This window comes from Leptosomus discolor, chromosome 24 (genome assembly GCF_034619465.1).
Source record: "Leptosomus discolor isolate bLepDis1 chromosome 24, bLepDis1.hap2, whole genome shotgun sequence".
Taxonomy (NCBI): domain Eukaryota; kingdom Metazoa; phylum Chordata; class Aves; order Leptosomiformes; family Leptosomidae; genus Leptosomus; species Leptosomus discolor.
The window spans coordinates 3,411,787-3,435,899 of NC_141414.1; the positions used below are offsets into that span (position 1 = coordinate 3,411,787).

Sequence of the window (24,113 nt, forward strand, 5' to 3'; positions counted from 1 at the left end):
TGGTGAGCGGTACAGCAGGATTCGGCCGAACCCAGCCTGGCTGTGGGGTGCTGCATGGCACGGCCTGGCCTGGCATGTGGAGCCGGTGGGGGGGGGGGGGGCTGTGGCAGGGCTGGCCCAAGGGCCCCAGCTGCCCAGTGGGACAGAGGCCAGCGGTGCCACTACACGTCTGTAGCTGGGCCCCACTCGTAGCCTTCGTCCTGGTCTGAGTCATCCCTGGCCCGTGTGAACCTCTTCCTCACGGCGTCGTGCTCGTACTCCCTGGGGGACGAGAAGCTGCAGCGATGCCTCTGCCACCCGGTTGGGACGGGAGGGCAGACAGGCCCCTGCCGGGCAGAGCTGGCACCCACAGCTCCGCAGGCCCTTCCCCAGCCCCAGGGCTGGCTGCTCCACCCCCCGCTGGCCCTGCGTGGGGTACCTGATGCTGTCGTAGCGCTGGTCCTGCTGCTGCTGCGTCGCCTGTGGAAGACCAGAGAGATTGGGACAGGGGCAGGATTTGTGCCCCTACCTGGGGTACGGATGCACTGCTGGACCCTGCAGCAGCTAGAGGTGACACCCTGCCTGTGCCACAGGGGTAGGAATTGGCCCCTGTAGGTGGGCACTGCGCCACCCCCTCTCTGCCCCACCAGCTCCTCATACCAGTATGGGGGGGACCCAGCTGCTCACTCACGCTGTGGCTTGGGGACAGCTGCGCTGGCTCGGAGGAGCGGGCCAGCCCGGGCTGGTCGTAGGCGTCCTCCGCCTCGCCATCGGTGTAGGCACCCGCCTCGCCGTCCGTGTCGTCGTAGTCGCTGTTGGCGCGGCTGTCGCAGGTCAGGTAGCCCGAGGCTGCCGCGCTCGGTGGGTTCAGCAGGTCCAGACTGTCCTCCAGGGCCACATCTGCCTGCGAGGGGGGGGGGGGTGACAGAGACCTGGGACTCCAGCTGCGGCAGGGATGGCTCTGTGGCCCCCTCACCTGCCTGCGTGCGGCCCCAGCAGGCTGAGCCCCCCCTGCCCGGTACCTGCTCCGCTGCCGTCCAAATGGGCTGGCTCTGCTGCGTCCTGATGATGTCCTTGATCGCCTCGTACCAGGCGTTGCTGCTGCCGCTGAGGCTGACGGTGGCAGTGAAGAGGTGGCTGCAGTACTTCTTCATCTTGCTGGCCTGGGCGTAGAGGCGCCGGGAGCTTTTCCTGGAGTCGGGTGCCAGCCACTGGCGCATGGCCTTGATGCCCTGCCGGCTCTCGGGCTCACAGAACACCACCACCGGGTAGTACTGCACGTAGTTGAGGCGCTCCACGGCCGAGGGCGTGATGTCCAACAAGGCATGCTTGTCCTGGGGCAGGGCACGGCCATCAGCCCCGCTGCGGACAGCGACGGAGGCCATGGGCTCCCCTCCAGGCCTGGGCCCACCCGACTCCAAGGACGTGGGGAAGGTCCCTCACCTTTTCTGCGATCTGCCGCACCGAGTCCAACTTGATGACCTTGGACGATGCCCCATCTCGGGGCATACTCGCTGCAGGACATGGAGACATGGCATGAGAGGGGCTGGGGGACACATGGCACCTCTGGCAGCCCCAGGCTGGGACTGGCCATGCCCCTGTCCCTCAAGGTGGGGCATGTCTGGGCCTGGCTGGTATCACAATGCATGGGGAGAGGGTGAATGAGTCCAGGAAGGTATTGGGCTGTCATGGGGAGGAGACAACGAGGCAGGATTGGGACAGAGCTGCAGGTAAAGAGCTCCCACAGGTCCCGGACACTAAGTGTCCAGCTGCTGGATCTACTGGGGGGCACTTACGGGCAATCTCGAACAGCTCGGGCAGCTCCGTGCTCAGCTTCTGCATGGCAATGTCTGCGATGGGGCCCAGGATCACCACCGGCCGCTTGAAGCTGGCTGTGGGGAGAAGACAGACCAGCTCGGGGAGGCTGGCAGGGAGGGCAGAGCTCACAGCACCCGGACGTCCAGCCCCGCTCTTCGAGGCGCCTGCGATTCACCCCACTCCTCCCAGGAGAGCCCAGCCCACTGGCACCCACAATGGAGCAGCCCCAGGGCTGATGTCCCCTGGGTGGGTCTGGGTGATGGGGACACAGCCCTGGCACCCACCTTCCTTCAGGACCACCCGCTCATACGGTGGGTAGCGGCCCTGCTTTGTGAGGGCAGACAGGTCCTCGCGGCTCTTCCGCAGCATCTTCTTGGCTCCCCGCAGGCCCCGCAGCTTCCAAAACTCGGCCCGTGCCCCAGAGGGGTTGGCACCAGACGTGGCTTTCAGCACCGACTCCAGGCTGGCGATCTGCTCGGCCCTGGGAGGGGAAAGGGCTCAGGACCTGGAGCCTCTGGATTTATCCCAACTTTGTCTTCCCGGGCTCTGAGGAATGGGGCAGGAGCAGCTGGCATCCCCGCTCGGTGGCACAGCCAGATGAGGCTGTGGTAGCCTCTTCCCTCTGGGACCTCGGGCAACTAGAGCATCAGCTGCCCCATCACCCCCCAGAAGGGATTTCACCAGCTCACGCTCCCCACCACTGCTCCACCAGCCCTCGCCCTGCCTCTTACTGGGCCCACCATTCATGTCCCCATCTCACTGGGGAGCCATCTCGCAGCTCTGCTCGTCTTGGGACCGTTCCTGGCTCCATCCCTACCTGCTCTGGTTGGGGATGATGCCCTTGTCCTGCTCCTGCAGGTCCCTGCCCATGCGCACCGCCAGCCAGCTCCCCAGCCTGCCCCGGTACATGGTGTCCAGCACGTGGAAGACGTCGCCACGGACGAAGCTGAGCCCCGACGGTGTGTCCTTCTCGAAGTCAAAGTGTGTCCGGATGTAGAATGAGTCACCCACGTTGGACGAGATCATCTTCCTGTAAACTGGAGCCCAGGGTGAGAGGGACCATCAGAGGAAGACATGGCTGAGGAAGAAGATGCTGGAGAGGAAGGTGTCGGAGGGATTTGGGAAGGAGCTGGGTTGGCCAGGAGCCTCCACTGTAGCCCTTGCTGCTAAGGAGGGCATTGGGAACACCTTTTCCTCCCCTGGCTCTCTCAGGCATGCTGGGAACAGCAGGACCTGACCCTCCAGCGCACACTGGCCTCTCCAGGCTTAGCCATGATGCCAGAAAGCCCCTACGCTCCAGGATGCTGAGGCACAAACAGGGCCAGGATGGTCTGGTCCCCTCCCATCACCTCTTGGGAGCAGAAGGAGGGGGGGGGTGCAAAGAAGGACCACCCTGCGGGGGCAGAAAGGGCCACGGCAGGTCCAGCAGCTCTGATGTTCACTCAGAAAAGACAGAGGACAGGGAAACACAAGCCCAGGGGGAGTCCGGTCATCACTCACTGTCCTGCTTGCTCTGGGTCCACAGCGTGATGTCCTCGCCCGGCGGCAGGCTCATGAGATATTCCACGGCCTCCTCGCGGGTCCGGTTCTGGAAGCTGGTGTTGTTCACCTGTCGCAGAAAAGCACTTGGACACGGCTCCACTGGTGGGACGGAGGGCACGGGCACCAGCGGGGATCCCAGGGACAGCAGTGCCCAGGGCATGGTGGGTGAGGTAACTGGTCCTTGTCACCCAAGGGCCTGCCACAACCCCTAGTAACCCTGGGGAGGGGCTCTGGGCCAGCTGAGGTGGTGCCTGGGCCCCACTGGGTGTTAGCGTGGTGCTGGAGACAGGACGGTCCCCTCCGGCAGTGCCCGCAGAGCCGGCCCAGCGGGTACAGGCCATGGGCACCAGCGCTGACCCAAAACGACGCCCAGCAGGAGAAATCCAAACCCGGGGCGGGGGTATCAGCCCCAAGAGCGAGGGGGCCACTCTGGGTGCCGACGCATTCGGAGGTACCTGCAGGATCTGGTCCCCTTCCCGCACGCCCTGGCTGTCGGCCGGGCTCCCCTCCTGCACGCTCGACACGAAGATGCCCACGTCGTTCCCGCCCGCCAGCCGCAGCCCGACGCTCTTGGCCTTCACGAAGTGCACGACCCTGGAGTCGGCGCTGTACCTGCCCCAGGGGAAGCCACGGTCAGCCCGACGGTGACGGGCCAGGGACAGCAGAGGGGTCACCGGCCCTCTAACCCCAACACGGCGCCAAAGCAGCTCCCTGTTTCCCCCAGCCCTTCCCCACCGCCTCTCACAGACGTACCCGTCCGCGTGGGCAGCTCGGGCAGTGGGGTTGGCGTGGGGACTGTGGCAGCCATCCCCCTCCACAGCTTCCAGCAGGTCTGCAGGGAAGGAGGGCTGGTCCAGGAGGCAGCGGCGGCTGCAGGGCTGCCAGGGCAGCCGAGGCACGGGGAGACCTGGCACAGCTCTGCCGGGGGGTTTGGGCAGCAGAGACACACAAGAGCCCACTCGGTGCCCTGAGCTGCCCCGGCCTGATCTGCGCTCACTCACCAGGGCCCCGAGCATCATCCGCGATCGTGTTGGCCACAGGGTCCCTGCTCGATCGTCTCCTCGCCCTGGAACAAAGTTGGGGCAGGATTTGGGCAGGTCACAGAGGCAGGCGCTGGATGGGCACAGGCAGGCAGTGCCAAGTGGGCAGCAGGGGGACAGCAGAGCAAGCTGGGGACGAAACGGCAGTCCCACCTCCAGGGTGAACTGGATCTGTGATGGAGGAGAACCAGCCCCTCCAGCCAGGCAGAGAACACAGGGGGATCTGACGGGGCAAAGAGGGGGACAGAGCGGGGCTTACGGTGGTGAATTCATCCTGGCAGCAGCTGGAGGTCCCGGAGAGGTCTCAGGGGATGGCGGGTGGGACAGTTCAGAGTCGATGTCAGAGATATCTGCAGCAACAGGAGGGGAGATGCGTTAGTGACCATCCAGTCCCTGTGCTGTGTATTTTGCCCCCGGCCCCGTCACCGCGTCCCCTCACCATCCATCCGGGAGCTGTCGCTCTGGCTGTCTTCTATCTCGGGGATGTTGACCAGGAACTGATGGTGGTCCCGGAGGACAAGCAGGGTCAGGGTCCCCTCTGTCTGCTCGATGAGCTGCTGGGTGGCAGCCAGTGACATGTCCTTGCTGGCCACCCCGTTGATCTGGAGGGGGCAGAGCGAGAGGCCTCAGGGCACTCGCTCCTGGGAAAGCCGATCCCGGGAAAGTCCCACTCGGACTGCCACCACTCCGGTCCCTTCCCAGCCCCACCAGCCTGACCCAGCTCCCACAGCTTCGCCCATCCTGGGCCACATCCTCAATCCTGGCTGCCTCCCAGTGGGGCCTCATCCTGCACAGAGGAAACAAATTAGCGAGGCTAATTAACTCCCACGGAGGCAGGAGCTGCAGAGACCTGATCAGACGCTGCCTGAAGCTCAGTTTTACTTTGACCTTGGCCCAGCGCTGTCCTTCCATGCACTGCACCGGTGCTGGGGTCAGGCCCCAAGTGGACCAGGGGGGCTGTGCTCTCCCCGAGGTGCAACAGCTTTTCCCACTGGATTGCTGGGATGAAATCCCTCCCATTCGCCCCAGAATCGCTTTGGCCCCAGTTCCCAGCAGCCACGGGTCTGCCCGGCCCACGTGTGCAAATGAAGCATCTCCCTCCCTCTATTTCCTCCTCTCCAAATACTTCCAGCACTGTTTCACCTGACATATCACACCTGAGCTCGGGCTGACCGCTCCCCCGGCAGGGACACACGCACGCCGCAAGGGACCGTGTGCCGTGGGGACAGCAGGGCAGACGTGATCCCGCTGCGGCAGCGGGACAAGCCGCCATCCCTGGTCGAACGCCACGGGGCTGCCTCAAGCAGCCAGCCTTGGCATCCCGGGGAGCTGGTCCCCGAGAGCCCACGCGGGGTCCCCGGTGTTGGCTGGGGAGCCGGGGCAGGGTGCGGGCACCAGAGCTGTCTCCAGCCGAGCTGCCGACCTTTGCAGGCAGCCAAGGGAAGCACACTCTTGGCTTGTCCCCTGTGGTGACACTAGCCACGGGTGAGCCACCCAAAGAGGGGGAGGTGAGAGCCCCAGCAAGTGCTGTGCGCCCCGTGGGCCCCCGTACCTTTAGGATGAGGTCTCCCTCCTGCAAGGAGTTGCCCTTCGCCGCCAGCCCGCTCTCCACTATGTGTTTGATGAAGAGCTGACTTCCCAGCTTCAGGCCATACTCTGCACCAGAGAGAGCGCATGACGGTGCTGGAGCCAGGCAGATGCAGGACCCCTTCCAAGTCCCCCCGCGCCACCATCCCCACAAGCTTGCCTCAGCTCCCCTTGGGGCACTAGCAAGCCCCAAGACTGAGCTCTGCAACCCTGGGCTGAGGCCAGGCGGGTTTGGTGCACCCAGCACGGTATGAACTGCCCCCTCACCGCATGCCAGACCCTGGCACCAACCCTGCCATCGCCTCCTTCCCACGGGGACACATGGACACAAATCAGGCGACAAGACCCAGGGACAGAGGGAGCGGGAGGGTCTCACCTTCGTTCTGCTTCTGCTTCACCAGGACCGAGGTGATGGGCTTCATTGGCACATCCCGGCACGGCAGCCGCTTGAAGCCTGACACCAGGGCCAGCCCGTTGGTGCCACACTCGTGGCCGAAGCCACCGGCGGAGCGGTGCTGGCTGTAGCCCCTCCGATCCGAGCCGCTGCCGAGGCTCTGCCTCCAGTGGCTGCTGTCCTGGCTTTGCCTCCGGCTCCGGGACACTGGCTTGTGATGGGGGCGGTCATCCCGGTGGTGGCCAGAGCTCCTCTCACTGGACGAGTCCCCATCGTAGCCCTGGCTGTGGTCCAGGTCATCCTGGGAGCGGTGGAGGGCTGGATCCGCACCGTGCGACCCGTAGTCCTCATCCGAGTCGTAGCGCCGGGGTGCAGCAGGGGACGCAGGGCTGCTCTTGCTCGTGGGGAGGTGGACTTTCTTTGATCTTTTCAGCGTCTGCAGGTGGAAAGTGAGAAGGAGAGGATGGTGGGTGCAGCCCCGGCTTCCAGAAGATGTTTCTACAGCAATTTCCAAGCCCTGAATGGGAGGTCTGGGGTGCGTGGGATGAGGGAGCCGGGATGAGGACAGGCACTCTGTGGTCCCATGCCCAGTGCTGGCGCTGTCCTGCCGCAGGGCACACTCACGATGTTGGCGATCTTGCCACAGGTCTTAAGCGTCTGGATAGCAAAGGAGGACGAGACGTTCTCCATGGAAAGGCCGTTCACCATCACAATGTGATCCTTCCTCCTGGGAGGGAAAACGGAGCCGTGGCTCTGCCCCAAGTGCAGCACCCAGCCGGGGGAGGTGACGAGGGCACCCATTGCCCCGGGGAGACCCCCTGCCAGCTGGGCAGGGGGGCAGCGGTGCTGGCCCTGTCCCAGCAGAAGCGATTCACTGCCCCTCCATCCTCCCTGGCAGCCAGCACCCCCCATGTTCCCACGTCCCTGTGCACTCACTGGAGCCGGCCCATCGCCGGTCCCCCGGACACAACATCGGAAACGATCACCGCTGTGTCCCCGGTCGTCCTGTTGGGACGGTCCTGGCCCCCGGAGACAGCGAAGCCAAAGCCCCGTTGAGGGTCCTAGCGGGGACAGGCAGAGAGGGGTCAGGCAGAGCCGGCCCCAGAGACCCCGTGTCCTCCCATGGCCACCCCGGGCCACGCTCACCTTGCTCAGCGTCACCGTGTGCTGCTCCCAGATCACCATCTCCTCCATGGTGGCCACCCGCCAAAGCAAGCGAGGGACAGCAACTGGGGCAGCTGGCCGGTGTGGCCGCCCCTCCCCGATGCCCGGGGGCGCAGACTGGCTCCGGCTCCTCTTTGCAGCCGCTGGCCCCTTCCTCAATCCCACCTCAGGCTGCAACGAAGAGCAGAAGCAAAGCTGAGCCACAGGCACTGGGGACCGTGAGGGTGTAGGGGACAGAGCCCCCCACGACTCCCAGGCACCAAGGGACAGAGCTCCCCAGGGCTCTATGTCGCACCCCTGCATGGGAGCTGACACCCCGTGGGCAAGGCTGAGCAGGGATCCCGTGGGGAAGCTGGGGCTGGCGGTGGGCAGCCAGCCCTGGAGCACGCGTGGCGGCTCAGCCCCAGCATGGGGCTTTCGGTGGCCAGCCCCCGGCCGGAGCCACACCGAAGTAGCTGACTGGGCCCCCAAAATGAGACCCGGCTCATGGCGGTGATCATTCACCCGTTCCTCCGAAATAGCCCCAGCCGGCTGGGCTGCAAGCCGGCGAGCGCCGAGGGCAGAGTCCAGGTTTCCACTCTGCATCGTGAGCTGCCGAAACCAGCTCGAGCACCCACCTGCCACCCGCCGGGGCTCGACACAGGGACACGTATGCCCAGGGGGTGAGCAGCACCCCGGTGTGGTGGCACCCACAGCCCTGTCCCGGTGCTTGTAAGACCAGTAATAAACAGGAGGCCCCAGCATGGCGGGGGGGGGGGGTTCCTGTCGGATCAGTGAGCTGAACCGGCAGGTCCCGCCTCAGCCTTGTCACTGGTGTGGGGCGTTCAGTGCTTACAGGCCCCCTGGGTGCCCACGGGTCAGCATGAGCCCCAGGCCCAAGAGACCCTCACCGTGGGGCAGCCAGAGCATCCCCCTCCCCAGGGTCACAGCTCATCCACCGCGCCAGAGCCGACCCCGCTGCCGCCCAGCACAGCCCCTCACGGTCCCCAACTGGCTCCCACTGCTGTCCCATGCCGCCTGTGGCCTTCCATGGGCAGCGGCAGTTTGGGGTGGGGGGGGACAGCATGGGGACGGCAGCAGGTCCCGTCTCACCAGCCAGCACAGGCAGCACCCGCGGTGCCACCAAGCCCCAAACCTGTCCCCGGTCTCGCCCCGGGGACCTGGCGTAGGGCCTGCCCCGAGCCAAAGGCCGAGCCCGGCAGCCGGAGGAGCCGGCTCGGCCGGTTTCCAACAGAAACCAACCCGCACCCAAAATGGCCCCGCCGGGAGAGGCAGTATCTGGGCAGAGCTGACCACGGCGCAGCCCGATGCGCCCGGCACAGGGCACCGGCAGCACAGGGAGCCCCACATGCCCCACTCTGCCCCACACATGCACCATGGCCGGCACCTCCCAGAGTTTTTAATGTCAAACGAAGCCTGGGCTGTGGCGGGGCAGCTTGTTCCACTGCAAGGTCCCTGTTTTGGGGCTGTGCCTGGCCCCAGGTGGCACCGCCAGCAATGCCCACTGCGGGGACAGCAACAGGCTGGGGAGGGTGTTTACTGGAAAGCAACACACCCTGCCCACCCCAGCCTGGCCCCACGGCCATCCCCACCACCCACAACCTGGTTCCCAACCCCCCCCCCACTGATGGGGGTCTTCAATCTGGGACCCCGAAGCCTTCCTGGGATCAGTGGGGTCCCTGGTCTCAGCCAGTGCTGCGAAACTGCTCGTCCCTTGTCTGGTCCTGGCTGTGCAAGATTGGGGTCTCAGGTCCCCCCAGAAACTCCTCTAACCCAACCCCACCCACATCACGATGGGCTGATCCTGACGCCCCACTCTGGGAAAAGGGTCTCTGGAAGGTCTGACCCCAGCTGGGGTGTAAATCAGTAGTATGGAGGCACATCCTCCAGCCCTTGAGGCGCAGAGCTGGTCCCAGGGTCCTCCCCAGGGTATCTCCCTGCCATCAGGGCAGGACTCCAGGAGGGTCACCCGGTCCTGGAGCACCCCCAGAGAGGGACAAAGCACGGCCGGTTCCCCAAGTGAAAGCACGGCTGGGTCCCCAACCCCAGCCGGGAAGTGGGGTGGCAGACCCCGGGGGACAGGGTTAGGCACTCACCGAGCCTCGGATCCGACCAGGAAGGAGCTCGGCTCCCGGGCTGGTGGCACTGGTGTCACTCCAGGGCGCCTTGTGTAACCCTTTGTGGGCCAGACGCTGCCTGCAGGAGGGAAGAAGGAGGAAGGGGGTCCCGTGGCAGCTTCCTGAGCACTGCAGGAGTCACGGGGGAGCTGTCCCTGTTGTCCCCCACAGTGCTAGTGGCTTGGCCACGTCCACTCGCCCCCCCCCCCAGCCCTGGGCAGGGACAGGCTCACAGGATGTTTGTGGTGGTCCCTGGGGACAGGGACCCCTTCCCCTGCCAGCCTGGCCCCCTCCAAGGTGCCGGCGGGGCTCTGTGCCAACCCGCACCGCCCCGCACCCCCAAACCCTCCCAGCTGCCCTGCTTGGGAGTCCCCGGGGGGACTAAATGGCTTCACCCAGCGCCCCAAGAAGGGACAGGGATGGTGGCCAGCCTGGGGCTCCCGGTCCTGGGGGGATTGTGGGGGGAAAAGGTGACCCCGCCGATGGCTACCGCCCCCTCTCCTCCCCTTCCCCGTTCCTTTGCCCCCCACCTGGGGACCAGCCCCCCGTCATTCCTCCTTCTGTGGGGTCGCTTTCCTGCAGTGACAGAAATCAGCTCCACGCCTTGGCTTTCCGTCCAGGCCGCTGCTTCCAGCCGGGATCGGGACTGATGCCGCAGGAGCAGGTCACGGCCCTGCAGCGGAGCGTCGAGGGGGGACCAGTTCCTCCTGAACCCGCCGGCCACCAGCCGCCACCCCGGAGCCGGAGCCATGGAGCCGCCGCTTTCCCCACTGTCAGCTCAGATCGGCGGCAAGCGGCTCCTTCTCGCCGAAGCCCCCTCGCCAGCCCCGAGGGGAGGACGGGGCAGCTCCCGTCCAGGCGGCCGCTCTGGGGCCACCGGCTGCCCTCCCGTGCAGGGACGCGGCTGGGAGCACCTCGGGCAGGGGCCGGGGACGCCACCGAGCAGCCTCATCAGGGCGGCAGACACCGGCCCCGGCTGCGCCGAGGGCTGGGCGTTGGTGCCGAGCTGGTTCCCCGGCTGGGGCTGCCCCTGCCCGCGACACGTTTGTCCCCCGGGGCCGGGGCCTGGAGCACGCTGGCGTGAAGGGACCAGGCTGGGAGAACCGGCGGGGCCGGCCCAGGCTGACCCGCACCCCGGGGCTGACCCGCACCCCGGGCCGGGCGCCGCGGTGCCACTAGATGGTGCCACGGGCCGGGCTCGCCGCGGGGCCGGGAGGAGCCGGGCCCCGGCCCGGGGTGGGGAGCGGCTGCGGTGGCGCTGAGCGGGGTCAGGGTGGCCCGTCCCGGGGCCCCTCGGAGGGAGCGAGCCCGGTGCCCGGCAGCGGGGCGGGGCAGGCCCGTCCCGGCGGCTTTCGCGGCTCCCGGGGGAACCCGCCGAGGGGGAGGGCGGGGAGGCGGCGCCTGGCACCGGCAGAGCCTCCGCCGCGCCGGGGGCGATCGGTCCCGGTGTTCCGGGACGGGCCGACCCCGCCCACCGCCCGTACCGGGATACGGGGCCGGCCCCGCCCCCGAGCCGCCGGAGCCCCGCCCCCGCTGCCATGGCGACCGGGAGACACACACACACCCCCCACACCCACCCGCCCCCCGCAGGAGCGCCGCGGCTCTATGGTGCCTCCCGCCCGCTAGAGAGGACGGGGGAGGCCTCTCTCGTCGCCACTCTGTGGTGCGCGAGGCCCCATTCCCCTTCCCGCGCCTTCCCGGTCCTACAACCCGCGGACTATCGCGACAGCCACTCCACTGGTCACGATTAATTCCGGCGGAAGGGGACAGCTCTACTTCCGGTACTAGCACCGCCCCTTCCGTCCTGCGGCGCTGGGGCGTGTCTAGCCGTGGCGTCTCCCGCGCTCTATGGTCCCCGCTGTTCCCAGTCTCCTCAGCGGCGGCGGCCGGAGCCGGGAGGAGCGCGGCGGCGGCGGCGGCGGCGGGTGCGGGCCTGTCCTGCCCCGGGCCTGCCCTGCCCGCGGCCTTCGCGGCGGCCATGGAGCTGGAGGTGCCCGAGGAGGCGGAAGGCTCGGCCGTGGCGGGTGCCGGTGCCATCACCCCGGAGGCCGGCGTGGGGGGACTGGACGCGGCAGGAGGTAACGCGCTGCGAGCACCGGGCGGCCGGCACCCTCGGCCGGGCTCCCCGGCGTGTTCCCCCGCCTGTCGCAGTCCCCCCGAGGGGCCGCTCCCGGCCGGGCCCACCGGAGTGTGTCGCCATGTCCCGTCCCCACGAGGGCACCGAGTGGTTTAGCCCACCTGCATCCCCGGGGGGGTCTGAGTGGTACCTCCCGGCCGGGCACCCCAAATTGTGCCTTGTATTACCCGGGGGGGCTCGGAGTGGTTCAGTCCGTGTCCTCTGTGTGTGTGTGTCCCCCCCCGCGCAGTGTGCCACCCCCGGGGCACCGCGTGGTCCCGTCCAACTGCCGCCCCCCGCGGGGACCCAGGATGGTTCGGCCCCCCCCGGGGCTGCCCCTCGGCCCGGGACTCCCCGGGCACTGGCGGGGGGAGGCCGGGCTGGGGCCGCTCCTTGTGTCCTGCTCCCGCCCGCCACGGGGTGTCCCGGGCCGGGGCTCGCTGGGGAGGGGCAGCTGCGACCCCCGGAGCAACGTACGGGGCACGGCTCCGGGGCTTCTCCCCGCCACCCTCCGGCCCCCGGCCCCGGTACCGGCCCTAGGGGGGGCTGTGGCGGGCGCTGCGGCACCCTGGCGCCCTCGGGAGCTGGGCCGGCTGGCGAGCGGGATCCCGGGCCGTGCTCCCCCCTCTCCTCCCCGAGGATGGGCCTTAGGCGCTCCCCTGCCCTCGGTGGGGCGGGAGGGTCTGGGGGGGGTGGAGGGTCCTGCCTTGCGTTGGGCAGTTGCTGTGGCCTCCAGCGGTCCCTCCCGCGGGGTCCCGGTGGCCCCTCGGCAGCGGGAGGGTGGTGACATTGCTTCCACGCCAGGATCCATCTCGGGGAAGGTGTTTGCAAGCGGCAGGGAGCGAGCCCAGGGCTGACAGCGCCGTGAAGAGAGAAACTGGGGTTCCTTGGTTGGCGGGATCAGATCCGTGAGGCTGGTCAAGGGCACCGGCCTCCGCCTTTGCTGCCTAATAATTTATAGTTCATTAACAACCTCAAAATTGCTAGCTGCAGCTTTGCGCGTGATCGTACAGCCCCGTTCTGCCGTTGGGTTGACACGTTCCTTTGTGGGTTTGACGCGAAGCTCCCGAGCGCCTGTCTGAGCCCCAAGTTCATTTCGAGCCTGCTGCGAGGCAGACAGGTTTTGGTTGTGTTGTGACAGCGATCTCCTGTCTGCAGGCCTTTAAATAGGATCATTAGATCTTCTAAACCCCAACAAATTACAGTGGAAACCGTGATTATTTCATAGATGTCATCTGCCGCGCTGGGGGTGCTGGATGTAACGTGTAATTTTTGGGAAGGTGCTGCGATTTAGGCAGGTGGCAAGCTGTCCTCAGCCTCCCTGCTTCGGTTCCTCGGTGCTGCAGGGAAAATGGAGGGGCTGGCTGCCTGCCGCTTGCCTTTCCCGAGGCTGCTCGCGGCGCTCCCCACCCGCTGCTCGGACCTCATTTTTGGGAGCGTTCTCCCAGTGCGGTGTGGCGTGGCTGGTGGACATCCAGCTTGCGGCGCTGAGGGAGCGGAAGAGAGAACTTCTTGTTGATGACGAAATAAAATATGGTTTATCCTTTTGATTTCTCTGTCACCTTTCTGGGTTTTGGGGAGGGCAGGGGGTTGTTGCTCAGGACAAGGCATCTGTGGAGACGGTTGCTCAGGAGGGGTGTAGGCAGGGAGCGTGTGTTTTTCTTGCCTTTGCAAGTAAATCTGAATTTACAAACCTGTAGGCTGTCTTACCTTACGCTGATAGTGAAAAAGATGAAACGGAGCCAGTAATCTCACCGATGCTTTGATTTTTCGAGTCAAGTTACTTACTCCTCACTTGGGTAGCGTCCAAATTGTGTCACTCGGCCTCAGCTGCACTTGCAACTGGAGCTCCCGGGAGGGCTGGGGACAACGGGAACGACGGCTAACGAGTGTTTTCTGGAAGAGATCAAAACCTGGGGGGAGCGGAGGTGGCCCTCGGTGGGCTGCGCGTGAAGGCACGGCTACACCCTCCCGGGGGCGGGGGGGGCTGTGCCGCGGGTCGGGACTGCCGGCACGTCCGTGTGCTCCGTGCTCCTCGGCGCAGCAGATGGGAACGCTGCGCGCCAGAGCGCTGTGCCCGGGAGCGGAGGGGGTTTGTGCCGAACGCCGGCCTGGCGTGTCGTCTGTTTTGAAGCTGATGGCGACAAACCCGCGCGTGCGCCGCGCTGACGCCTCCGCTGCCGTTTGGGGCGGCGATGGAGGCGGCAAAGGGCTCGTGACCCACCTGTACGGGTGCCTCGTGCTGCTCACCTTAACGCTCGTGCCACTGGTGAGGGGTTACCAGGAGAGCCGAAATCGGCTCCCTGGCTCTTTGCCGGAGAGCGATGGCTGGGCGCTGTGCTCTCACTAAACGAGCGTGGCGGGGTTAATCCGGACCGTGGGCTGGGTCAGCAAAGACCTTCCCCAAGCACTCAGTAAATATCAAGAATGATTAGTCTGGTACAGGAGTAAAACTGGGTGGAGGGCAGGGGCTGAAAGTCAGAGAAACCTTGACGGTAGGTTGACTTAAGGCACGGGGAGTCTTCCGAAGGGAGCGTTTGGAAGTCTCATAATATGCTTTGAGGGAGAAAACCTCATTTAGTGCCAGCAGCTGGGCCCGTGCATGAGCATGGGCCTGAAAAGAGAAAAGAGAACCCAGCTTTGAGGTTTTTAAAAGTTTTATAGCTGCTGTGGTTGAAAAGGGGCTTTCAGAATCTGGCAGGTGTAAATGGCTGCCGTGCCTCATCCCTGAATCCACACTCTCTTGCCTGGGTGGGGGGTGGAAGGGACTGTCCGCTGGTTTTGGTGCAGACGGCAGAGCTGTCGGCGGGAGCGGGGGCGGCGTGCAGAGGCACTGTGTGCGTGCGGGGTGACGGGTGAGCACTGGGACCGTTCAGGCTGGGGTGCCCTGACTGCAGAAAGGGTTGGGTGAGGAGAGGGCTCATCACCATAGCTCTACCTGCGTGCAGCCTGGAGACAGCGGGTCTGGAAACCTTTGGTCCAAGGGGACTCAAGTTGTTGGAGAGCTGTTGGTACAAAACTGATGGTGAAGCTGGTCTCCACCATCTCCTTCAAAGGTGGAAATTCTCAGCCTGATGGGGAAGTGAAGTTAAATCCGATTTACTTCCATTTCTTGCGTCTCCTGTTACATGGGTTGCAGTCTGCCCATCATTCATCGCTTAGCGCCTGGGCAGAAGCCTCCAACGTGTTCTTCAGGGTTGAATTCCTCTGCTCGAAGGAGCTGAAATGATTTAACAAGTACTTATGCTCTCGTTCAACAGTTGTCTCGCTGTACCCAGAGCTGGAGATCCCAGCCCCAGCCAGCGGTGCCGAGTGTGCTGGATGCTGGCGGCACCTGTAAGGCCATCTGCAAAAAGCACTGGGAGAGCGTTGATTGCGATAGCCGAAGAATGGTATTGCAGCTCTTCCCTCTTCGCAGTGATAACTTTGAAGTGACTTTTGAAGGGTTGCTGGAAGCTTTTTTTTCAGCGAGCAGATTAGAGATAAGAGAAGAATTCCACCCTGTGGGGCACAAGCAGTTCAATCCATACCAACGTGATGGAGAGGGAAATTGGAGAGAGCTTATCAGCTTGAGGAAAAATCAAATGTAAACATCATCCCCAGCATGATTATGGTTCACAGCCTAGTTGGATGTCACATGGCTCTTTCCCGTGAAATGGTGCTAGCGAAGATGATTACAGAGGGAGTCAGCTAGGCAAAACCAGACAGAAAAACACCCTGTGCCTTGAACTTTTACAGACCCTGCAGTTACTTCACAGTCAATAAGTCAGAGCTCAGCTGCAGGGAAGGAGGAAGGCAATGAAAATAGAATTCAGGCTGCTCTGGCAAATTAATTGTCCTTTAAGATATGAATCGGCTGGAAACAAAGGAGGAAGCTGGGATTACGGGGCCTGGGAGCTGCGAAGGGTAGTATAAGGTCGTTTGGATGTGGTGCTTGGCAATGTGGTTTGGGAGTGTACTTGGTAGAGTAGGGTTGACGGTTGGACTTGATGATCTCAGAGGTGTTTTCCAACCTGAATGATTCTATGATTTGTACGGCAGGGAGATCAGGGCACTGCCCTGAAGGGTGCTGAGCCCATCTGTATCGGTGTTAAGACAGGCTGGAGAACGAATCCCCGAGAACCCAGGACGAAGAATGATTAATCTAATTTTCATTAACTAGCATTTGGCAGGGACCTGCATATAACAGCCCGTTATGCCGCTGCTGGATCTGTGGCTGGCAAAGCTGCTGCCACTGCGTCCCACTTGGGAAGCTCGCTGGGCCTCTCCAGAAAGGCTCCTCAGGGACTGACCTGCGTGGATTTAGTATGAGCTGTGCATAATTTGGGAACGATTATTGAAGTGATTCACTGACAAGACCATTATGGGCTCTCGCCAGATGCATGGTCTTATTAAATATGATTTTCCCATATAAGGTGGTTGCAGCCTGAAAAGCAGCAGCAGGAATTCCAGTGCTCTTTTTCTTCATGAACACATCTTTCAATCGCAGCCAGTCAAGTCCAGAAATAGTTCTGCCATGGCTGAGCGATACCCTGACAAAGGCTCGGAGAGCCCTTCTCATCCCGTGCCGCTTGCATCTTTGCCACATTTGATTGGTCCTGTCCATCTTTTTTGGCTGCCAAGTGTATTCCTGTAGACCAGTATTAATCTATAGAGGCCTGGCAGGTGCCTCGCTCCTGACATGGGTGCGGTGCCCGTGTGCTTTCTGGGACCTTACGGGCGTGAGATCGATTCCCATCTGTGCATACAGGAACATGGGTATCATTAATGAGTTACATGGGTATCATTAATTAACTTGTGACTCGCAAACTGGAAAACATTGCACCTTTTGCACCACACTGGGGAACGTCAGGAGCGGAGTTGGAGAGGGAAATGCTTGCGAACTCCCGGTGCGAGGAGGGGTTGGCCGTGTTTAGGTGGGAGCAGCCTTCAGCAGGGAGGTTTGCGCGCTCCGCTCCCCCCGGCAGCGCAGGGATAGAGCTGCTGGTCATGGCGCTTGCAGGAGGTCCTTGCTCTCACAGCCTGGCTGCAGGAAAGCAGGAGCAGGTCCTGCCCTCCCCGGGTGGTCTGATCCCATGGGTGTGCCCTCCCTGATCTCCCCCAGAGCCTGTGGTGCCGGGGGAGCTGGCAGGAGCAGCGGGTATCAGAGCAGGCTGCCGGTTTTGGGGAATGCTCTCTGGACCTCGGAAAGTAAAGCACAGGCCTTGGCACCTCCTTTTCTTGAATACACGTGTGCAGGGAGAGGGGTGACTGTGTATGTTTGAACTCATCAATAGCAGCAAAACAGCAGAAGGTGGCCTAGGTGGGGGTTTTTGTTTCCCATTAAGTCTTTCCAGATCTCTAACCAAAATTTCTGATAGTCCACTTCACATTAATTTGTTTCATAACCCGGCTGACAGTGTCACATTCCTTCAGCTATCTCCCAAGCTGTTGCCTTCTGGGCCTGCAAGCTGAGTCGCCTTCTGAATGTGCCCAAGAACAGAATTTCTTAGTCACGTCGGACTGGATATCTGTGATCATGTGGGGCTGAGCAGCAGCTATTTTTAAAGCATTATGCAGGTGCAAAGCCCTGGTGGTTTGGTGTGGGTTCCCAATAAGTAGCCACTATTGGGGCGATACCTCTGTGTGGCATTTCACCACTTCTAAATCCATCTGTGGCTGGTGCAGAAACTCAAAGGAGCAAAATAGCGTGATTTTCTAGGCATTTTTGGCAAAGCAGAATTCCTTGCGTGAGCACCCTCTGCATTTGCTGCCTGCGGGTGGTGGACTGCTTCGTGTTTGTCCAACAAGCAAGTGCAGCCTCGAACTTGGAAGTTTTCCTCTGACGGGAAGGAAGCCGCAAGGAAAACGTGTGCCGTGGGGGCAGGCGGGGCTGCCCGTCCATTCTGCTCCGTGGGTGCGCTCGTGGCAGGAGCGTGTCAGGAAGGTAAATCAAGGCACTGCGAGGGCCTGGAAGCAAAAGGCTGTTTAATGCTGAAATGAAACAACAAAAAACCACAAGAGAGTCGTGCGAAAAAACCAAACGGGTGGCCTGTGTGAAGTGTTGTCCTGATCCTTGTCAGCACCGACCTTCTCAGGAGGAGGCGATGCTCACCTGCCCGCCTGGGCAGCTGCGTGCCAAGAGGAAAAGCGTCTGCTGCCTTTCCCGGGCTCTCCACCTCCTCTCTGGGCAACCAGCAGACTGAGTCCCTGCAAGGGGAGCCTGGCCTCTCCAAGCAGCCCTGCAAGAGCCAACGATAATAAAGTAACGTTGGGGTTTTTCCTTCTTTAGGTAGGTCTTAGAAATCCTCTGTTCCTAAGCCGCCCGGCACTTGTTTGTTTGAGGTTTTCAGTGTTGCCAGTAGCTGAGTTAACCTCAGGACTTTCTGGGAAGCATTTTCTGTAATTAAAAACCTAAAAGTGATCAGAGCAGCTTTTCTGTCACTTTGTCTCTTCTCACCCACATGTTTAAGCAGAATATGCTGTCAACCCCTAATTAAGTATCGTCTTCTTCCATCATGTGCTCCTGTGGCTTCCCCAGCTTACGTGTGGGTTTTTGCACTGGCTTGCGGTGAATAACCCAGGCTGAGTCAGAGGACGTGCTGTGGCGAAATCTGGAGGCTTCAATGTGTTTGGTTGTCCCAGTGTTCACAGCCCGTCCGATGCCGCAGGTCACTGCTAACCGTGACTTGTTTCATCGTCTCGCAGCTCTGGGGAGAGGCTACAAGTCTTCCACCAGATGAGTTTGCCCCTTTGCTTTTCCAGCTTCCTTTGAGTACAGCAAAACCACCACTCTTCCCTAATTCTGTTTAAAGAAAAAAAAACCAACAAAAACCAAATACGTACAACTAGAGAGTGTGTAATGTGAAGGGTTCTCTTTACTGTAGCACAGAAACAGTCTGGAATAATGGATATTTGAAGAACAGCAGCATTATTTCATAGCATGGAGGTGGCATATTCTGTACAGTTGCATCTCTGACTGTTGGAAGAGCTATCCCTCTGGATAATTGTGTGGCTTTGCAGCCGTTAGATCTGGAGCTGCAGAAAATAAACCTCACGATGTCCAGTCACTGCCTGTACCGTTTGCATTCAGTGCAAGGAGTGTAAAATGCTTTGCAGACTCATCGAGGGGCACAGTCCTCATCTCCTCTGTAATTAGCAGACTCTGCCTCTTCTCTTTGCGGAAATTGCTATTGGAGAGGGTGGGAAAGACTTCCTGGGAGAAAAGAGAAGTTGGAAACCGGCTGCTTGCTTCTCTGGCGTCTACACCTTTGCAGAGCTGCCTGTTGCATGAGTAGTGTTTGGAGAGGAAGGGCCCGTGTTCAGGTGGCCCACCTGGAGCTGCCCCTGCTGCACAAGGTGCTGGGTGATCCAGTGAAGGAGACCGGGTCACGGCCTGGGGTTTGTCACAAGACTGACCTGGGCAGATATGCTGCCGCTTCTGAAAGGGCCTGGAGATTAGCTGGGCATGGGAACGCCACATGCAACAAGCTCGTGTCTTTGTTCTGGGTGAAATAGCTCAATCTCCTGAACTCAGAGGAATTAGCGGATTACAAGAGGAGGGCAGCTTTGCCTTGTTTGCAGTCATTAAAACGTAGCCGTGTGCTGTCGGGACAGTACAGTCAGTGGTGTGGGCTGGTGGGGAGCTTGGTACCGGTCAAACTCCAAGTAGCTCAAACGTTGCTTTTCACTTTACTGCATAATCTTTCCTATGCAGGGGACTGATGTTTAATTGAGCTTCTGCCTTGTGCTCTGGCTGCCGCTGTTAAGACTTTAATGCTTCTGCGTTCTGGACTTGCAGTGGTCCCGCTGGTGCCTGTGGTAGCTGGGGCTGAGCACGGGGCTTGGTGGCTCCTGCAAAATTCACTCTGTACTTTGAGGGTCCAGGTAGCCAGAGCAGTTAATAACTCTTCACTTAAACTTGGCAACGCTTTTTCTGATGAAGCTCTGTCAAACTACTGACTCTTCAAATTCTCTGTGTTCCTGTACCTTAGTAGACATCTCCTAATTTCTTCTCCAGAAGATCTGGGAGCGCTTTGACCTCAACCAGCACGGAGCTCCTGGAGGAAAGGCAGCTCATCAGCAGAGGAAGGGGAGTGCTGGGCTGGGAGCCAGTCGGGTCCCTACTCTTTCGCTGAATTTAGTAGTTCAGAGTAATTCCCCAGCTGTTTCGTGTTTTTTCCGTAGGAGGCAAAGCGATCTGCTGCTTTTGAGACCGGGTAGCTGAGTCCACGCTGTCGTTTGGCAGGGCAGGTGTTGGAAGCCTGTCCTTAATGTAACTCCAACTCTGGATGCATCGGGATGCTGCCCTTCAGAATGGGTGTCTTGAATGTGTCAGACTGTGCTGGTGACCATGTTATGATTCTGCAAGAGCAGGATGAGCCAAGATGATTTTGCCCTTTCGTTTGCTGCCTGGCAAGATGTTGTTTAAATTACGGATTATACTTTCCATTCCTTCCCCTTGGAGTTTGCCGTTCTCGGTTGCTGCTTTGTATTCTGTCACCCCAAGTAAAGTCAAGGTCCAGATCTCCAGTGGCTGAGACGGCCACTGAGAGGGGTGAAGCACAACCTGATGGAGTTGAGGACTGACGTGGAAAAGGCACGTAGTCTGCGTTAAAAGAGCGTCGTTTGCAAAGTCAGTCTTCTGTGAGTTCAGGCTCGATGCACAAACTTGCTTTCTGCCTCCCTGGTTGAGGCTGGGTGCACTCCACGTGCGTGTGTGCCACCTGAGCAGAGGGTGTCTTGCTCAACCCCATGTAGGGCAGGGAGGATAGCGGGGAATGTGGTAGGTACAATAAAAGTGATGCTCCCTTATATTTAAAGCCAGAGTTATGTAGGTCATTTTGATCTGCTCTCCCTCCTCCCCTTCCTGTGGGATGGGATGGAGTCTCGGCCACATGCACTGCAGGGTGACAGTGAGGTGGGGCAACCTTTGTCTTGCTGCTTTCTTCCTTTGGAGCTTTTTGTGATCTTTGCAGGCTTTTCTGCTAGTTTATTACCTACCAAAAAAACCCCCAACACTCTCCAACAATAGAGCAGAATAGTGTTGTTTCTGTGCATGAGATGAATGGCTTCAGGGTGTTCCCAATTATTTTTTAGGGTGGAATTCCTGATTTGTGGGTGGAACTGATTCTGTTTAAAGGGTGAGTTAACAGCATCCTCCTGAGCTCTTGGATATTTACTTGTTTTTCCTCCAGTTGAATTTGGGCAGCAGTGCCGATACAGAACTGCTTCAGTTACTGTGTGAATGCTTGTGCAAACACCTTTCTAACGCTGGTCCTCCAGTGATTAGAGTTTGGTTCAGAAGGGCTGTGTATGGGTTTTCCTTGTTCTTTCAGGGCTGTATGAGCTCAGGTAATTAAGGCCACTTGGCACCAATTTGAGCAACTTCAGTATTGGGAGAAATTTTAGTTGGCGCATCGATACAGCTCACAAAGGATTTGGAGCACTTGAGAAATATTTTTATGTAATTGGCAAGTTTTGAGAGATTTTGTGAAATCTTTCCAAAGCTCAAGACGCATTGAGTACTGCAAGGCTCACAGCAGGCTGCTGTACCTTAAAACAGCCCATCTTATCAACCATGCACATCAGCGATGGATTGGTGAGACCCCACCTGCAGGGCTGCGTCCAGCTCTGGGGCCCCCAGCGTAAGAACGACAGGGACCTGCTCGAGCGGGTCCAGAGGAGGCCATGAAGATGCTCAGGGGCTGGAGCAGCTCCCCTGTGAGGACAGGCTGAGAGAGGTGGGCTTGTTCAGCCTGGAGAAGGCTCCAGGAGACCTTCTAGCGGCCTCCCAGTGCTGAAAGGGGGCCTACAGGAAAGGTGGGGAGGGACTCTTGGTCGGGGGGGGTAGCGATGGGACAAGGAGCAATGGTTTTAAACTAAAAGAGGGTAGATTTAGGCTAGATATAAAGAAGAAAGTGTGTGGTGAAACACCGGCACAGGCTGCGCAGAGAGGTGGTCGATGCCCCATCCCTGGGAACATTCAAGGTCAGGCTGGACGGGGCTCTGAGCAACCTGATCCAGCTGAAGAGGTCCCTGCTCGCTGCAGGGGGGTTGGGCTAGGTGGGCTTTAATGGTCCCTTCCAGCCCAAACTGGTTTATGATTCTGTAAACACCAACAGCAGTGGGTACCGCTCGCTTGCTGTGTCGACACAGTCAGTAAGATCTTGGGGGTTACAGCAGCTGAGATGAGACATGGCTGGAATTCTCCTCTTGGAGCCTGCTGGGTTTTGTTACTGTTTTGTCCAAAGTGGGTCAGCTTCTGGCCACCCAGAATCTAGCAGCCCAGTTTCGGCTAAGAGTTTCTCCAGTGATTTCACTCGAGGCCCTGGACATCTGAGGGATTGAAGAAAAACTTTCAGGCTTGCGTGAGGCCTGGAAGCACAAGTTTCCATTTTACAAAGTAAAATGAAGGCGATTAGCTGCAGTCTCCCATCGCCACTGGTCAGGTGGCCTGGCTTCTTCCCGAAGGATGCCCGGCTCCCTTCTAGGCGTAGAGTTGGGAACTGAGGGTCACTGACGGCATTTGCTGTGCTAGTTAATGTGTGAGGACTCTAACGCAAGGCAGAAGTGCTGGTACTTTGCTCTAAAAAGACAGGGAAGATTTGCCCATGTCTTAATGCCGGCTTGTCCTGTTTGGCACTTTCCATGACCTGGGCAGTAACACAAGGAAAATATCAAAGCCGCTGGTGTGGGCAGGATACAGCAGCTGATGACAAGGATGCTGCAGTAGTTTTCCTCCTGTAGTCTCTCTGCACATCTGATGGACCAAATTTTGTGATTTTTTTCGAGGCAAAATTCTCCATTGCTGCTTTTTTTTCAAAGGGAGGCAGCTGGCTAAAATCATCATCTGCGTGAGTGCTCCTTCCCTGAATGTGTGCCTGATGGTACTTCACGCAGTCAGTCACTGCATTTACATGCTGATGTGAAACTTGCTTGTCTCTCCGATTTCTTGATTTCACAGTTTCTGTCCGTGCAGCCGGTTCTGCAGCGGGTGCATCCCCACGCCGAGAGGAGGGGGTGATGCGATCAGGAGTCCTACGCGCTGCCGAGAGGGCAGATGTAATACCTGAAACCACTTGTCTTCTCTTCAAATGTCACTTTTAAACGGGTGTCGTCTTTAAAATGACAGTTTTCCTTTCTGTATGTATTCGGTGCTGCTCTCGCCATCTGTCTGGATACATGTTGACGGGGGCAGCGTACAAAACGGCATAGAATTTGCTGGCAGAAATGCAAACTATAGAGATGTAAAATAGTCCCTAACTTCAAAGCTGGAACAAAGACAGCAGAAAATTATACCCTCTTGAAGCTGTACTTGTCAACGTTAAATGACATGCTCTTTGGTTACAGGGCAAACACTTGCCTAGGTGGAATGCAGAAATAAGGCAAAGTTGTTCAGTTTGGCCTAACAGGTGGTGATTACTTGTGGGTTTAAATAACACATGGGATAATTTTTGTGTTGGTAAGAACTGTTTGTTCGGTGATCAGAACTGAAATCTGGAAGGCTAACAATTGCCTTTGCTTAATTTACTACTTTTTTTTTTTTCCTGTAATGCTAACTTATGTTACAAGATGGTGAAGTTTTTTTTTAGGGAGTGCATATTGTGCTGCGTTTTGTAGCTTTTGATATGCAGAATGTTTGGGTTTTTTTTTTTTAATTCCAGGATACTTCCTCTCGAACCGGCATCTCTTCAGGCTTAAATTAATTTTGATGGAAGAGAAATGATGACATAGTCTTTCTCCACCTTAGTCTCAGAGGGTTGGATGCCTGTTTTCATTTTGATATTAACTAGGAGTCACTGGTGGATTAACTATCTAGGACGCTCTTTTGAGAAAGAGGCTTCTCGACTGGTAATGCCAGAAAATGCTTATTAAAGAAAATGGGAAACCGAAGGAGCAAACATCCTGAAACTGCTAATTGCTTCTGCGGCTTCTTTGCAGATCAGCCCCTGTGTATAATTGCAGTCTTCACTGCAGCTTCCTTGCAGAGACCCTCAAAGTCCTGATAAATGTGGGTCTGTCCTTAAAACGAAGCAAAAAGACTGTGCTTTGTCAGACAAGACAGTTATATTTCAGTTAAAGGCAGCAATTGCCTTCCCTGTTTCACTGTGGTATAACAAACCATCATATACCAGATGCAGAGCTGGCCAATATAGGCTGGCATGAGATGAGGGTAGTGGACTGCTTGTCAGGGCTCTGTCAGCTGCGAAGGATGTGGTAATTTGGGAGGAACTGCATTTAATACATGCAAGCTCTGGTTTTGTATTGGGAGGATGGCAATGCATGAGCTTCCACCAGGTATTGAGCTTGAAAGTTTATAACCGGTCCTGGAGAGCTGTGGCTTCCTAGCTCCCAGGTTTTAAAACACAAAGGTT

General features: G+C 59.6%; 2 protein-coding genes across 3 annotated transcripts in view; one reads left to right on the top strand and one right to left on the bottom strand.

Moving 5' to 3' along the window:
• Positions 1-161: 161 nt before the first annotated feature.
• Positions 162-10,392, bottom strand: TJP3 (tight junction protein 3). 2 transcript variants are annotated; one of them, XM_086477303.1, is made up of 21 exons: positions 10,172-10,392; positions 9,621-9,720; positions 7,507-7,689; positions 7,297-7,421; positions 6,985-7,087; positions 6,343-6,796; positions 5,932-6,035; positions 4,819-4,981; positions 4,639-4,729; positions 4,341-4,405; positions 4,093-4,171; positions 3,795-3,951; positions 3,298-3,406; positions 2,615-2,834; positions 2,082-2,278; positions 1,776-1,871; positions 1,423-1,493; positions 1,002-1,313; positions 655-883; positions 419-467; positions 162-261 (listed from the first exon to the last, which is right to left on the bottom strand). In XM_086477303.1, the coding sequence occupies exons 1-21, from the start codon at positions 10,390-10,392 to the stop codon at positions 162-164; spliced, it is 3,228 nt and encodes a 1,075-aa protein (XP_086333429.1). The 2 variants fall into 2 exon arrangements, with proteins under 2 accessions (XP_086333429.1, XP_086333428.1); XM_086477302.1 differs by having other exon boundaries at positions 419-444; positions 611-883; positions 7,507-7,695.
• Positions 10,393-11,179: 787 nt separating this feature from the next.
• PIP5K1C (phosphatidylinositol-4-phosphate 5-kinase type 1 gamma) overlaps positions 11,180-24,113 on the top strand; it is a 47,887-nt gene continuing 34,953 nt past the window's right edge. The window contains exons 1-2 of the mRNA XM_086477732.1: positions 11,180-11,381; positions 11,510-11,719. Of these exons, the coding sequence (XP_086333858.1) occupies positions 11,180-11,381; positions 11,510-11,719 (412 nt within the window). The remainder of the gene's footprint in view (positions 11,382-11,509; positions 11,720-24,113) is intronic.